The 12,593-nt window shown below is 45.8% G+C and overlaps 3 protein-coding genes across 3 annotated transcripts; 1 reads left to right on the forward strand and 2 right to left on the reverse strand.

Moving 5' to 3' along the window:
* Positions 1-1,728: 1,728 nt before the first annotated feature.
* On the reverse strand, positions 1,729-4,294 carry CDV56_104080 (dynamin-related GTPase DNM1; the record flags this gene model as incomplete). Its single annotated transcript, XM_026757699.1, has 3 exons — positions 1,729-2,040; positions 2,100-4,091; positions 4,196-4,294. 3 exons carry the CDS (start codon positions 4,292-4,294, stop codon positions 1,729-1,731), a joined length of 2,403 nt encoding a protein of 800 aa, XP_026611085.1.
* Positions 4,295-5,231: 937 nt separating this feature from the next.
* Positions 5,232-7,806, reverse strand: CDV56_104435 (putative actin binding protein; the record flags this gene model as incomplete). Its single annotated transcript, XM_026758054.1, has 4 exons — positions 5,232-5,318; positions 5,440-7,318; positions 7,393-7,555; positions 7,611-7,806. 4 exons carry the CDS (start codon positions 7,804-7,806, stop codon positions 5,232-5,234), a joined length of 2,325 nt encoding a protein of 774 aa, XP_026611086.1.
* A 1,521-nt stretch (positions 7,807-9,327) lies between these two features.
* CDV56_104780 (AMP deaminase) lies at positions 9,328-11,828 on the forward strand (the record flags this gene model as incomplete). Its single annotated transcript, XM_026758399.1, has 3 exons — positions 9,328-9,589; positions 9,650-10,647; positions 10,704-11,828. The coding sequence occupies 3 exons, from the start codon at positions 9,328-9,330 to the stop codon at positions 11,826-11,828; spliced, it is 2,385 nt and encodes a 794-aa protein (XP_026611087.1).
* Between the last annotated feature and the right edge of the window lie 765 nt (positions 11,829-12,593).

The following is a 12,593-nucleotide window of genomic DNA, read 5'->3' on the forward strand; positions in this document are numbered from 1 at the left end:
GTGAACCATTAGACATTGGGCGTGGTGAAGCGGGTCTTGATATAACGACTACCGCTACTGGCTTCACAATTCTTGCGTCTGCCATGATCCTTTCAGCCTTTCAGGGAATATATGCAGACAGACTCTATGAGACTTATGGCCGAAGCCACTGGAAGGAAGCGCTATTCTATTCTCATGCACTCTCGCTACCACTTTTCCTCCCAACCTATCCGCAGCTCCTGAATCAATGGCGGATCATGCTTTCTTCGCCTCCCTTGCGATGTCAGCTTCCCGTGACGTCCATCAGCATCGGAAAAGACGCCGAGATTCCTGCCTCAGGGCCTTCCACCACTTCAATCGCCGTATCCGGGCCTCGTCTGATTTTAGAAATACTGGGATCTCACCTATATCCATCTTTCATCGCGCATATTCCCATGCAGGTGGCTTATCTTTTTGTGAATGCGCTGACGCAGTATCTGTGCATTCGTGGAGTCCATCTCCTCTCCGCTCAGACGTCTTCACTAACAGTGACGGTGGTTTTGAACGTTCGAAAACTTGTTTCGCTCCTGTTATCCATCTACCTATTTGGAAATAACCTTTCGCCGGGTGTTGTCATTGGGGCTGTCTGTGTCTTTGCAGGGGGTGGTCTCTATGGTTTGGAGGGTGCTCGGCTAAGAAAACCGAGTAAGAAGAAGGATTGAGAGTGATAGCTTAGAGCGAGGTGCGCTGGTCGAGTAACATGCTAGATCAGAATTCCCGCGAGTCGGAGACTGACTTCGCATTCTGTGTGTATACTATATGTCAAACTTTACGTCTAACCGACCCTTCCACCTAGATAGAGTCGCCCGCTAGGGGGAGCCAGCTCAACATAAGAATCTAAAGACTTAGAGATTTCTTACTAACACAGCTATAACACAGGCTAGCATTAATTCAAAATCCTAGTAAAAAAGTAGAGATTCTATAGTATATGCCTATGCTAATATTATTACTTATTCTAGTAGCATATCTGTACTATCACTATACAAAAAGTCCATCTTTTCTATGTATATTTTTACATATATTGGCCTATGATCTGTTAATATTACCTCTCGGCTATATGAAGTACTCTAAATAATCATCTATATAAAAGTATAGCGAAGTACGGTTTTCTTAATTTCTATTGGAATTAATGTAATAATAAATATCTAATTTTAAGTATATTCTTGTATATTTTTTTAGCTCTATATAGTAATAACTCCAAAGATAAGATATAGAATCTTTTCCTTTCATACTATATTATAGAGATACCAGTATTAAAGGTGTACACTTAAGTTTATAAGTATATAAGCTCATGATGGTTATGTACGTACACTTAAACATGGCATCTTGTATGGGAAAATAGGCTTATGTTGAGCTGGTTTCCTTTGGGCTGGCAGGGTCGCCCTAGCGGGCGACTCTGTAACTAAGGCCGGTTATATGTTGATAACCACGGACAAGTTTACCTTGTGTACAATGACTGGCTTATGTTGAATGAGATTGAAAAGAAGGAGCTTGAAAGAACACATATTTAATGTCGTAGTACAAAGTAGAGTCAATAGTCAAGCATGCACCGAACAAGGGCGCTCACCCATCAACAAAGGCAGAAAAAAAACACTATATGTACAGTTGCATGATACAGCATCCATGACATCCATTGCTGCGTGCTGGAGAACATCTGAAACAGGCTTTCTGGGTTGAAGGCTCTCTAACGGAACCTTTGCACCATGGAGATCATAGCACTTCACCTACAATTCTCGCTGCTTCTTTGTAGGTTTCTAAAAGCCTTTCACACTTCTCTCTCTCCGCCTTGATGCCATCATCCTCATAAAGGAGCTCTGAGAACAGATCCTCTTTATAAAGCTCGCTCACAAGTCTATTTTGCACGACATCTTTACTATGGTTGACAAGAAGGTGCATAATAGCTTTCGGGACTTGATCGGCGATGGTTTCCCGAACAATATTGAAATATGATGAAATCAGTCGACGAATCAGCTCTGTTTCCATGAGCTCGCGGTCAGAGAGAGTCGGCTCAGCATGGTCCGCCTGACAGAAGTGAAGTCAGCTCCTGTTTCAATGAGATAAAAGAATGGATATTGACATACATGCTGAGACATGTCCCCGCCGTATTCAGAAGATCCTGCATAGTCATCGGGTAATGACATCGGCGAGCGTAGATCTGTTCGTCTAATACTCTGGCTGATGCTGGGCTCGCTGAGATGGTTGGGCTGTCTTTGTTGAGTCAAGGGCTGGGGCAGCGGTGTCGAGCTCTGCATCCCGTCTTTGCCAAAGAAATAATTCAAGAACGAGTCGCGTGTAGTATTCGTAGCACCGAACATAGCATTTGGGTTAGTGTTGACACCGTTCAGAGTCGCCGTAATGGCGCTATCTTGACCCTTGTTAATGTGAGGAGACATGCTCCTGGAATTCTTCGAAGTTTGACCGCGACTACTGAGGTTCTGTGTTTTCAACTCAGCGGAGTGGTCCTCGTCATCTTCAGGCGAGATTGGGACGACGCCATTGACACTGCCCAGCTCTTTTTGACGTCTTCTCTCCCGCTTTTTTCTATCGTCTGCTAATATCATCTTTCTCTCCTGCTCCTGTTTATTCTGTATAACAGATGACATTGCTGCTGCTGCTCCGAGAAAGTTTGGGTGATTCGTGTTGATGTACGCCCTTTGAATGGAGATTAGAGATTCAACATAAGCCGAGCATGGTCCCAAGCGCTCGCGGAGGAGATCGGACACTACTTCAATAAGTTTTGCTTGCAGTCGAGGGAAGCGTAGGAGTTCTTGGGAGCCACAGGTATGACAAATTTTGATGAGCTCTTCGTAGACAAGTTCAACACAACGCTGGCTAGGAGCTTCAAGCATTTTAATCTGAGGCTTCACAAGCAGGTCAAAGGCAAGTTCTGGAACAAAAAGACTTGGCCGGGGACCAGTCGAGTTTCTGATCGCCGTTCTGATATCGGACACGGTCAAATTATGCGTGGGATCAATGGTCTCAAGAGAGTTGCCGAACACAGAGTTGAATATATAGTATATCCTGGCACCTCCGCACAGCTCCTTGGTAGAAATCTCAGAGGAGGTACCGTCGATCGAAGCGATAAAGGAAGAGGCAAAACGCGTCATCAGCTGCAGTATCAAAGATCCACGATGTTCTTCCCCACTGAATTGTTTGTTGCCATAGCTGGCAAGTTCTTGCTGCGTTTGGCCCATGAGAGTGTTGAGGCGGGCTTTGATATCTGGCAAGCGATCTCGTATATGAGCCATCAGCGTGGTGTTCAAGGTCTTTGCGAGAAACTGTGTTCCGCATCTATTTGCCATGTTTCGATAAGCAGGGTGATGCCTGAAGAACTCAACTTCAGCCTGCAAGGCCTCGGATAGCGACTTTCCAGACTGTATATCTTGCTGAGATCGATTGACGACGCCAATGAAACCGAGTTTAAGTGGATAAACGCGACCAGAAAGGATATCCATCGCATTGGTTCCATGATCCATTAGATCCAGTTTCGTCAAGACACCAATTGTTCTCCGTCCCATTGGGTCTACTTGTCGTGCAAGTTTCAGCGCTTCGGAGTTCACAAGGTCGACATTTGCCGGAGAGACTGCGAGTATAATGCTATTCGGCTTGGCGATGTATTCAAGAATCAATGTTCGGGTCTGCTTCTCAATGTCGGATGGTTGGTCTCCGATAGGCACCTTAGTCAACCCCGGTAAATCGACCATGGTAAGATTGAGCACATGGGGCGAGAAAATCTTGAGATTGATGGGCTGCCTATTGATGCCTTTGTTATTCCCAGCAATTCGAGCTGTTTCAGCTTCAATCTCCTGCTTCACCAAAGCAAAGTCATCGAACTTGCGCCCCGGCAGATGATGAAACTCGGCCCATTCGTGCTGACCAGCTACACTGGCAGCTGTGTGAGGGACATGAACATCATCATCGCCAGGCCTATCATGGCGTTCACTAGGGATGTTGATGAGCTGTAGAATCAAGGGCCGTCTTGTGACTATACCACTTCCTCTCGGTAGGAAATCCCTCCCGACAATGTTCTCCAGGACGGAAGATTTTCCAGAAGATTGGGAACCTACAACAACCTAGAGAGAAAGGGGAATTTTGAGAAGATGAATCAGCAAAAGAGAAGTAATGGAGTAATGTTGGCACACTGGAGATACTTATCATGCTGCCCATGGGAACTCACAATTTGCGGTAGATCAAGCGAGTCATTTCCAATTGTGTTGAAAACAAGATCTTGTAGCTTATTCACAGTTATAAGCAAGTCTTCACTAAGGGATGCCATGTTGCCCTGAGAATCAAGCCCAGAGAGCACTTAGTGCTTCAGAGGTGGTGTGGGATCTTTAAGAGATGACCACGTAGAAGGATGAGTGGAGGTTAATAAGCAAAGTAGTGGTAAAGAGTAATGAGAGTCTGAAAGTGGTAGATAAACTAATTGAAAATAATCAATTAGAATTCTGCTGCTTTGATAATGTGCTATAAAAAAACACTGTAGCTATAAGCACAGCTACTTTTCTAATAGTATTAATACCAAGGCAGTGATTTGTATAGTCGACCAACAGAAAAAGCTAGAGTACATCACATGACATGGATATCTATACCTAATTCATCGAAAATTCATCGAGACCCCCCTCAAGTATGATTATTTACTTGGATGAATCTAAGGTAGTTATTAGAAAAGTATTATATTAATCTTGTCAACAATCTATTAAATTCTGTCTTAAAAAAATACCCACTGTTTCAAGACTTATCTCATGTAAAATTTTATAGCTCACCTGCATCTATCATTGTTAAGTTTGTTACTCTTTGTATGTATGGTTGCTACTCCGTACATGATCAACTGAATGGGCTGCTCTGTTAAAATGCCAGGGGCCACATTGATTGAACAACGCCATTGTCATCACACAATTTATTTCATGATGTAGTAAGGTAGTTTATTTCACAACTGGAGTGGAGAGAAGGATACAGATTCAATGACTTATGACGAAGTTCAGACATCTGTGAAAGAAATAATGTCCGGAGCAAAGGACCAAAGCACAGGCTTTTACAGAAGTTTGAAAATGCTACCTTGGCTTTGACAAAGGAGTCAAAAGTGTAATCGTGGTTTGTTTTCCTTGTAATGGTTTCCAAACAGATGCGCTTATGCCAGACTTGCCGGACCACTTTATCAATATCTGACCGGACCCCGAAATGTCCCACCGAAGAAAAAGAGCACTCACAATCTACTTCTCGAGTTGTACATAATTGGCTGGGAAGAGCCCCTTCTGACCACTGTACTCGCCGAACCACCAATCATCATCAGGGAATTCCTGGTGTTGAGTTAGTGATACCGATGTTTGACTAGTATATCTGCCTAGAAACAAGCGGGAAGGAAAGAAAAGAGGAAGAAGCAAGATAAATGGGGAAAGGATTGCAAGATGTTTTACTTACGATGTTGACTATTTGAGCACCCTCGGGGAAGCTGAGCTCATTGTCCTCCGCAGCCTCGTAGTCGTACAGTGCCATTGCAACCGACTGTGCGATATCTTGCCTATCTTCAGGGCTATGGGCAGGGACGATTGGAGCAGTTTCCTTGGGTTCTTCAGCACCAGCAACCGGTGCGAGGTGATCTGGCTGGTTTTCTTTAATGAGCTCAACATAGTTGCTGGGGAAGAGACCCCGCTCGCCGTGCGCATTAGAACCGAGCCACCAGTCCTTATCAACCATCTCTATGCCAGACACATACTCTCCCTCCTTCAGGTCTATTTCATTGTCCTCTGCCTTCTCATAGTCATACTGCACAATAGCCTGGAGCGCCTCGTCTTGAGGTCGGTCAACGACTACAGCCTTTGCCGTTTCCCTGCCGATATCAATGGCAGTATCCTCGAGCCCTTCATCATCCGGTACTGCCTGTTGGAGGCTTTGTGTCGGCATGACAGGAGGCGGCGAGTATTGTTCATCGTGAGCGTCTGCGACTCCTCGTCCAACCGGTACAGCGACACGAATTGGAGAAGGTTCACGTACGGGAAGCGGCGTTGGAGGAGTAGGGGAACGAGGCTGCTGAGGAGGGCTAGGAATAGCCTGATGAGCTTCGACGTCCAAGGGTTCTTCCGGTTTTACCTGTGAACTATTTGGTGCAGGTAATCCATTCTCAGAACCAGGCATGCCAACTGGTTTTTCGTCGGGAGAAAGATTCATGCATGCACCACGTAAAGTTTGATACTGGCTTGTAAAGTCTGGCTGGCCAGACGGTGACGTTTCCGGCTCAGTCATGAATTCCAGCCCTTGCTGCGAGACACCGCGGTCCACAGAGTTGCCCGTAAGCGTAGTCTGGACGGGAGCCCACGTCTTGCCATTGTACGGACTTTCCCATTTTCCCTTGCTGTCGCCATGGCCACTGCTTGCTGCTGATGAGCTAGAGGCAGGGCCTTGTCCTCGTTCTCGGGCTTTTCTTTCAGCCCACTGCTGCGCAGGAGTCTTTCCTCCCTCGTCTGCAAACGTTCTGCTTGCAATGCCAACCTGTGTGGCAGGAGGGGCCGGGCTTGAAACGAAGCCACCGGGCAAGGGTGCCTTCGTGCCTGTAAATGTTGAGCTTAGCCCGAATTTGTTGGAAACCTTCGGCTTGGGTAAAGTCGTCAAACGCTCGGGCTGATCGGTTAGTCTTGGAGAATCCAGCAATTTCACCCTTTCATCACGTGGTTCAACGGGGTTGGTTGAGACGGACTGATCAATTGCCGATGATGCAGGTTGCTTCTGCACCTTAGAACGGATAGCAGCAATATCAACCTTACCAACCGGCTCATATGCGCCTCTCACAGGCTCGGGTCGGTCTTCTTTCAATTCGCCCGCCTCCCGTGCTTGTCTCCTGATTGCAGCGATATCCACTTTGCCTATTGGTTGATAGCCACCTTTGACAACATCACTGTTCTCTGTAACGGGAAGCTCATGATAATGTGATGTTCTAGGCTGGTTCTGGGATTTGATTGCCTCTATGTCAACCTTAGTTGGCCTGTACGCGGACTGAACTTTTTCAAGTTCTGTCCTGGTAACAGGGGGTGCATCTGGACCCCAGCCATTATCATCGCCGCTCATTCTTGGAACCACCCTGGTGGAAACATTTGACACGGTCTTTGAGACTACCGCACCAGTTCTAGTGGGGGTAAAGGCTGGTTTGCTTGCAATTGAAGGCGTGGGTACAGCAGTGACTAGCGAAGCTCGTTCTGGTGCGTATTTCGCACCAGAGGCATCTCCGACCTTCTGTACTATTCCCTCGGGTGTCAAATCTCCCTCAGAGCGTGCAGTGATTTGAACATGATAGTTCTGAAGTAGCCTAATATCAGAATAAAAAGCCCATCTAACCAGTATGGAGGGACACCAACGGATAGAAACTTTGAGACAGCAGACAGGTGGCTTGTAAAGTATCCTTTCGTTCGCTCTGGGACGCCTTCTCCGCACCATCCGATGAGGACATTCTTCGGGAGACCAGTGTTTGGATCGTTGACTTTGACAAAGGCGAACTGGATCTTTCCTTCCGAGAACTCGTCAATGAGGTCATCTAGCTCACCAGCTGCAGAACTGGGTATCAGCATTTGAGTTGAGCCTCAAATAAATAGATGACTAACCCCCGGTATTCTGAACCTTCAAGACACTTTCCTTGCTGTCTGAACTCCTCTGGAAGGCATTGACCAAAGGCGTTGAGACAGAAAACACTGCCCATTGTCCATATGTGGCACTGCTGGTAGGTAGCGAACAATCGATTACGGACCGATAACTCTTGGTAATCGATGGCCCGTTGGACGAGAGATTCAGAGATGCCATGTCGCGGAGAACTGCTGAGTACTGTTGAGAGTTTGAGGACTAGATAAGGCATGTAAATAAGGAATGCAATGATATTTGCTGGCTACAGTTATTTTAGTCAACCAATATTGCAAGGTGCGATAATGAATAAGTATGATGCAGGTAAGATCAGGTAAGTCAATCAGTTAGCAAGGATGAGGAGGCCAGGTGGTGTATTCCAACATTACCTAGGTTCATGATCTTACTACCTTGGGTAAGGTAAATCAACAGTAAAGTACGATTATTGGTTATTTACTATCTACCTACTCCGTGGTCAATACTCCATAGGCATAGGAATAAAAATAGGTACCTTAGTCATACCGTCCACACAGACGGGAGACTAAGGTACGTATTTATTACTCTGTACGGTACTGTACCTCTCTAGCTAACCCAGATGGATGCCATAATCTGGCTGCCTTACTACCTAGGTATCCGTACTCTGTAAGTTATACCTATAATGTAAGGTACATAGTACCTGGTAGTACTGTAGTACACTGATTACATCATAATCTTTGATGCAACCAGGAGTCTTGACACTGCTTTCCTCTAGTAGTAGGCTGACCTAAGTCGGTAATAATGGATGTTATTTCCAAATCCCACTCACAAATTTTATCAGGCAGATAGATACCTAATAGATAGGGTAGATACAGAGTATATATAGGTATCTAAATCGGCACCAATATGATAGTGGGTATTTCACTAAGTGCATGGGCCTCAACAACACCCATTATGAGACAATACCGCTCATTCAACCATTGCTTTTTGATTCCAAAAGCCACATGGACTGGCCACTGTGAACACTCCATGCCACAACCTACAGGCACCAGTCTACTTACAGAGAAGCAATGTTTTGGTATATCTGGCTCATCGAACAACAACTTCAAAACAATAAGGAGCACACGAACTTTTCCTTATTACCGCAACAAAGTGAAGGCAATTCTTTGCCGTCTTCGTAATTAGGGCAATCGGCCAGGTACAACTTGCCGAGAATCATGCCTGACGAGGCATATCTGAAAAGCAGCCCGCTAGCCTGATACAGCCTGTCTGTGAGGATGTAGGCATGTATTGCTTGTATTATTGAAGACTGCTGCATCATTTGGATCAACCTTTTTTGACATTGTTCATCTCCTACCTGTACCACCGCTTTGACTGGTACTATTTATCTACTCTGGAGTGTGTATAGTATGAAGATAGATCGCAGAAATCTGATAAGCCATTACCTGAGTCTATCTGGGCAAGGTACCAACAACCTGTAGGTACCTTAGCCTCTTGATAGACCTGATCTAATTTCTTATCTTTAGCGCAAGAAGTTTAATAGTGTATCACACTAGTACCCCAGGAGTATGCGGTGAGACTTTCATGTGACCCTACAGCTCCAAACCAGTTTGTAGTTACACAAGTTTTTCTGAGAAGATTTTTGAAGAATTCGAGACCGTAAGGTACAATCGCTGGCAGATTATCCCTGTTTTCTTTCAAATCTTTCCCCAATATCTGCAAGGTCCAATGGATAATGCGCATGATCAACAAGCTTACACTGAAAGCTCAACTGTCGACATAAAAAATGACCGTGATGAAGAAAACACACAACAGGCAGACGTTGACAGCTCTTTATCTGCAACTGTGACAGATAGTCTTGACCATATGCTCCCAAGGGATAGGGAGATGAAAACACCGACATATGATTATGCTTACGAGAAGTCAATGAGTCACACAGAAGCAAAACTCTTCTATCAGCATCATCAATTAGTGTCGCGAGGCACTGACAGTGAGTCTGAACAGGGTTCTGGCCTTACAGGCAGGCCTTCTGCCTCTGACATATCATCAGCTAGAGAAGAGACGGACGGAAGGCCTCAAGTAGGCGTCCTGGGCTCGAGTAGTTCAACACAGTTCGGCACGCCCACTTCGGGATACGCTGAAAATACCAGCACCACTGCCGGTCAGCACCCACTCCGAGATGATGCAATGCAGCATGAGATCTCAAATGAACAAGGATCACGTTACATGCAGTTCGCCACTGAGGTTCCAGGTGCTATCAAAAGTGCTATGAACATGACGGGCAGCGGCACGGTTGCCTCGGAATTAAACATCATCTACCGCAAGATTCGCGGGCTGCTTGACCGACGCGCCGAATATATCCAACTGTCGTCACAGGGTCCTGAGGATAATCCCAAAGATCGTCCCGATTGGAGGATTTACCCTCCCCCGCCAGAACCGGCCTGGGATGCTGATAGAGATAAGGGGAAACGAGAATCCTCTCCCGGTGCCGGACAAAAGAAAAGGAAGATGGGCCAGGATATCGGTGAGGACTTCGACATGGCTGAATTCATTCCGCTCCCGGGGGAGTCAAGTTGGACTTTCAGGCTGGATGAAAATAGTGTCTACCAAGTGTACGAAAATTTCGGGGCTGCGAATGTGCACAAACCTACCATCAGAATACCTTCATTGCGTGATTTTTATATGGACCTCGATGCAGTCATAGATGTATCCACAGACGGACCTACCAAGAGCTTTGCGTTTAAACGCCTCTCTTATTTGGAGGGCAAATTCCAACTTTACACGCTGCTCAATGAATATCAGGAGATTGCTGACAGCAAAAAAGTACCACACAGAGACTTCTACAACGTCCGGAAAGTTGACACCCATGTCCATCACTCGGCGTGCATGAATCAGAAACATCTCCTCAGGTTCATCAAAAGCAAAATGAAGAAGTCACCTGATGAGGTTGTATTGTTCCGGGATGGTAAACATCTAACGTTGAGAGAGGTTTTTGAAAGCATAAATCTGACAGCTTATGACTTGAGCATTGATACGCTCGACATGCATGTATGTATTATTCCCGCAAGTCTTTCTTCTAAACTCTCCTGCTCATCGATTTGCAGGCGCACACGGATTCCTTCCATCGCTTTGACAAGTTCAATCTCAAATATAACCCTGTCGGGGAGTCTAGGCTGCGTGAGATCTTCTTGAAGACGGACAATTACATTAAAGGCCGCTATCTGGCTGAGATCACAAAAGAGGTCATCTCAGATTTAGAGTCCAGCAAATATCAAATGGTTGAGTGGCGCATCTCAATATACGGAAGGTCGATTCAAGAATGGGACAAGCTCGCAGCTTGGGTGGTTGACAACAAATTATTTTCCCCCAATGTGCGTTGGCTAATACAAGTTCCTCGGCTTTACGACGTCTACAAATCAAGCGGCATGATGGAGAACTTCGAGCAAGTCATCACGAACGTTTTTCAGCCGTTATTTGAGGTGACCAAAAATCCCAGCAGCCATCCCAAACTTCATATCTTCCTCCAGCGTGTGGTCGGATTTGACAGCGTGGATGATGAAAGCAAAGCTGAGCGCCGGCTGTATAGAAAATATCCCATTCCTAGAGAATGGAATACGAAACAAAATCCTCCGTACAGCTATTGGATTTACTTTATGTTCGCTAATATCGCGTCATTGAATTTCTGGAGGAAGCAACGCGGCTTCAACACCTTTGTTTTAAGACCCCATTGCGGTGAGGCTGGCGATCCAGATCATCTTGCAGTTGGTTTTCTCTGTTGCCACAGCATCAGTCACGGAATACTGCTTAGAAAGGTCCCTCTACTGCAGTATCTGTTTTACCTCGACCAGATCGGAATTGCAATGTCTCCGCTCAGTAACAACGCGCTATTCCTGACATATGATAAGAATCCGTTTGCGAATTTTTTCAGGCGCGGCCTAAATGTATCCTTGTCAACGGATGATCCTCTGCAATTTGCATTTACCAAGGAGCCATTGATTGAAGAATATTCGGTTGCTGCGCAGATCTACAAATTCAACGCTGTGGACATGTGTGAGCTCGCAAAACATTCAGTCGAGCAAAGTGGCTTTGAACTATCATTGAAGAAGAGATGGCTCGGTGCGAGTTGTTCTCTCCGCGGGGTCGCAGGAAATAATGTCGCAAAAAGCAATGTGCCAGACATTCGTGAACAATTTAGGCATGAGACCTTACTTGGGGAGCTTGCGTTGTAGGTTATTCTCGTGCTTGCAGTCCACCACACAGGCATACCAAGGCGAAAATAACCCTTGTTGACGTATTTTAGGATTGAAAGATACTCTGAACGTCATATTGACTGTTCAGCTAGGCGATCAAATGTCCTCACCACAAGCAGTCAGCTAGAAGGACCATCACAGATTCCTGTGGATCCAGAGCAAGGGAATCTAAACCATTGTAAGTTCAACTTGCAGACCCGGAAACTCGCTTTGATAATCTCTTTTCCCATGCTGTTTGGGTCTTTATTTTGTCATTGTCAATATTGTTATTGTCGCCATTTTCACCAAGTTCCTACCGTCGTCATTTTTGTCCTTCGGGTGCTTGTCTAGTGTAAAATCTTAGTATCTGTTTGGTCTGATTGCTCATGGTGAATATGCAGCAGAGCCTTCCATGAACCCGGTCTTACCTCAGCTTCGATCGAACAGCAGTGGCACAGAGGCTCTTCGAAAACCCTATACCTCAGATAGCACCAGGCCCGGCGGGTCTGACAACTCTCCTGAAGGCACCGAACCCAGAGGGCAAGCAGCAACTTCTCCAGTGAGTCCACCAGAGCAGGGAATTTTCCCTGGTATTGTTCACGAGAGAATACAGAGAGATAGTACCGACATCAATAATGATTGCTGAAGGTCATGAAAAAATGGGGCAGAGAGTGACGGTTAGCCGGTGGACGAGTCTCAAGATTTGAAAATAAATGGCTTTGACGCTGTCTGATCATGCCTGCAAATGTTATGAATCTGATCTGA

This window comes from Aspergillus thermomutatus (genome assembly GCF_002237265.1).
Source record: "Aspergillus thermomutatus strain HMR AF 39 chromosome Unknown NODE_252, whole genome shotgun sequence".
NCBI lineage: Eukaryota > Fungi > Ascomycota > Eurotiomycetes > Eurotiales > Aspergillaceae > Aspergillus > Aspergillus thermomutatus.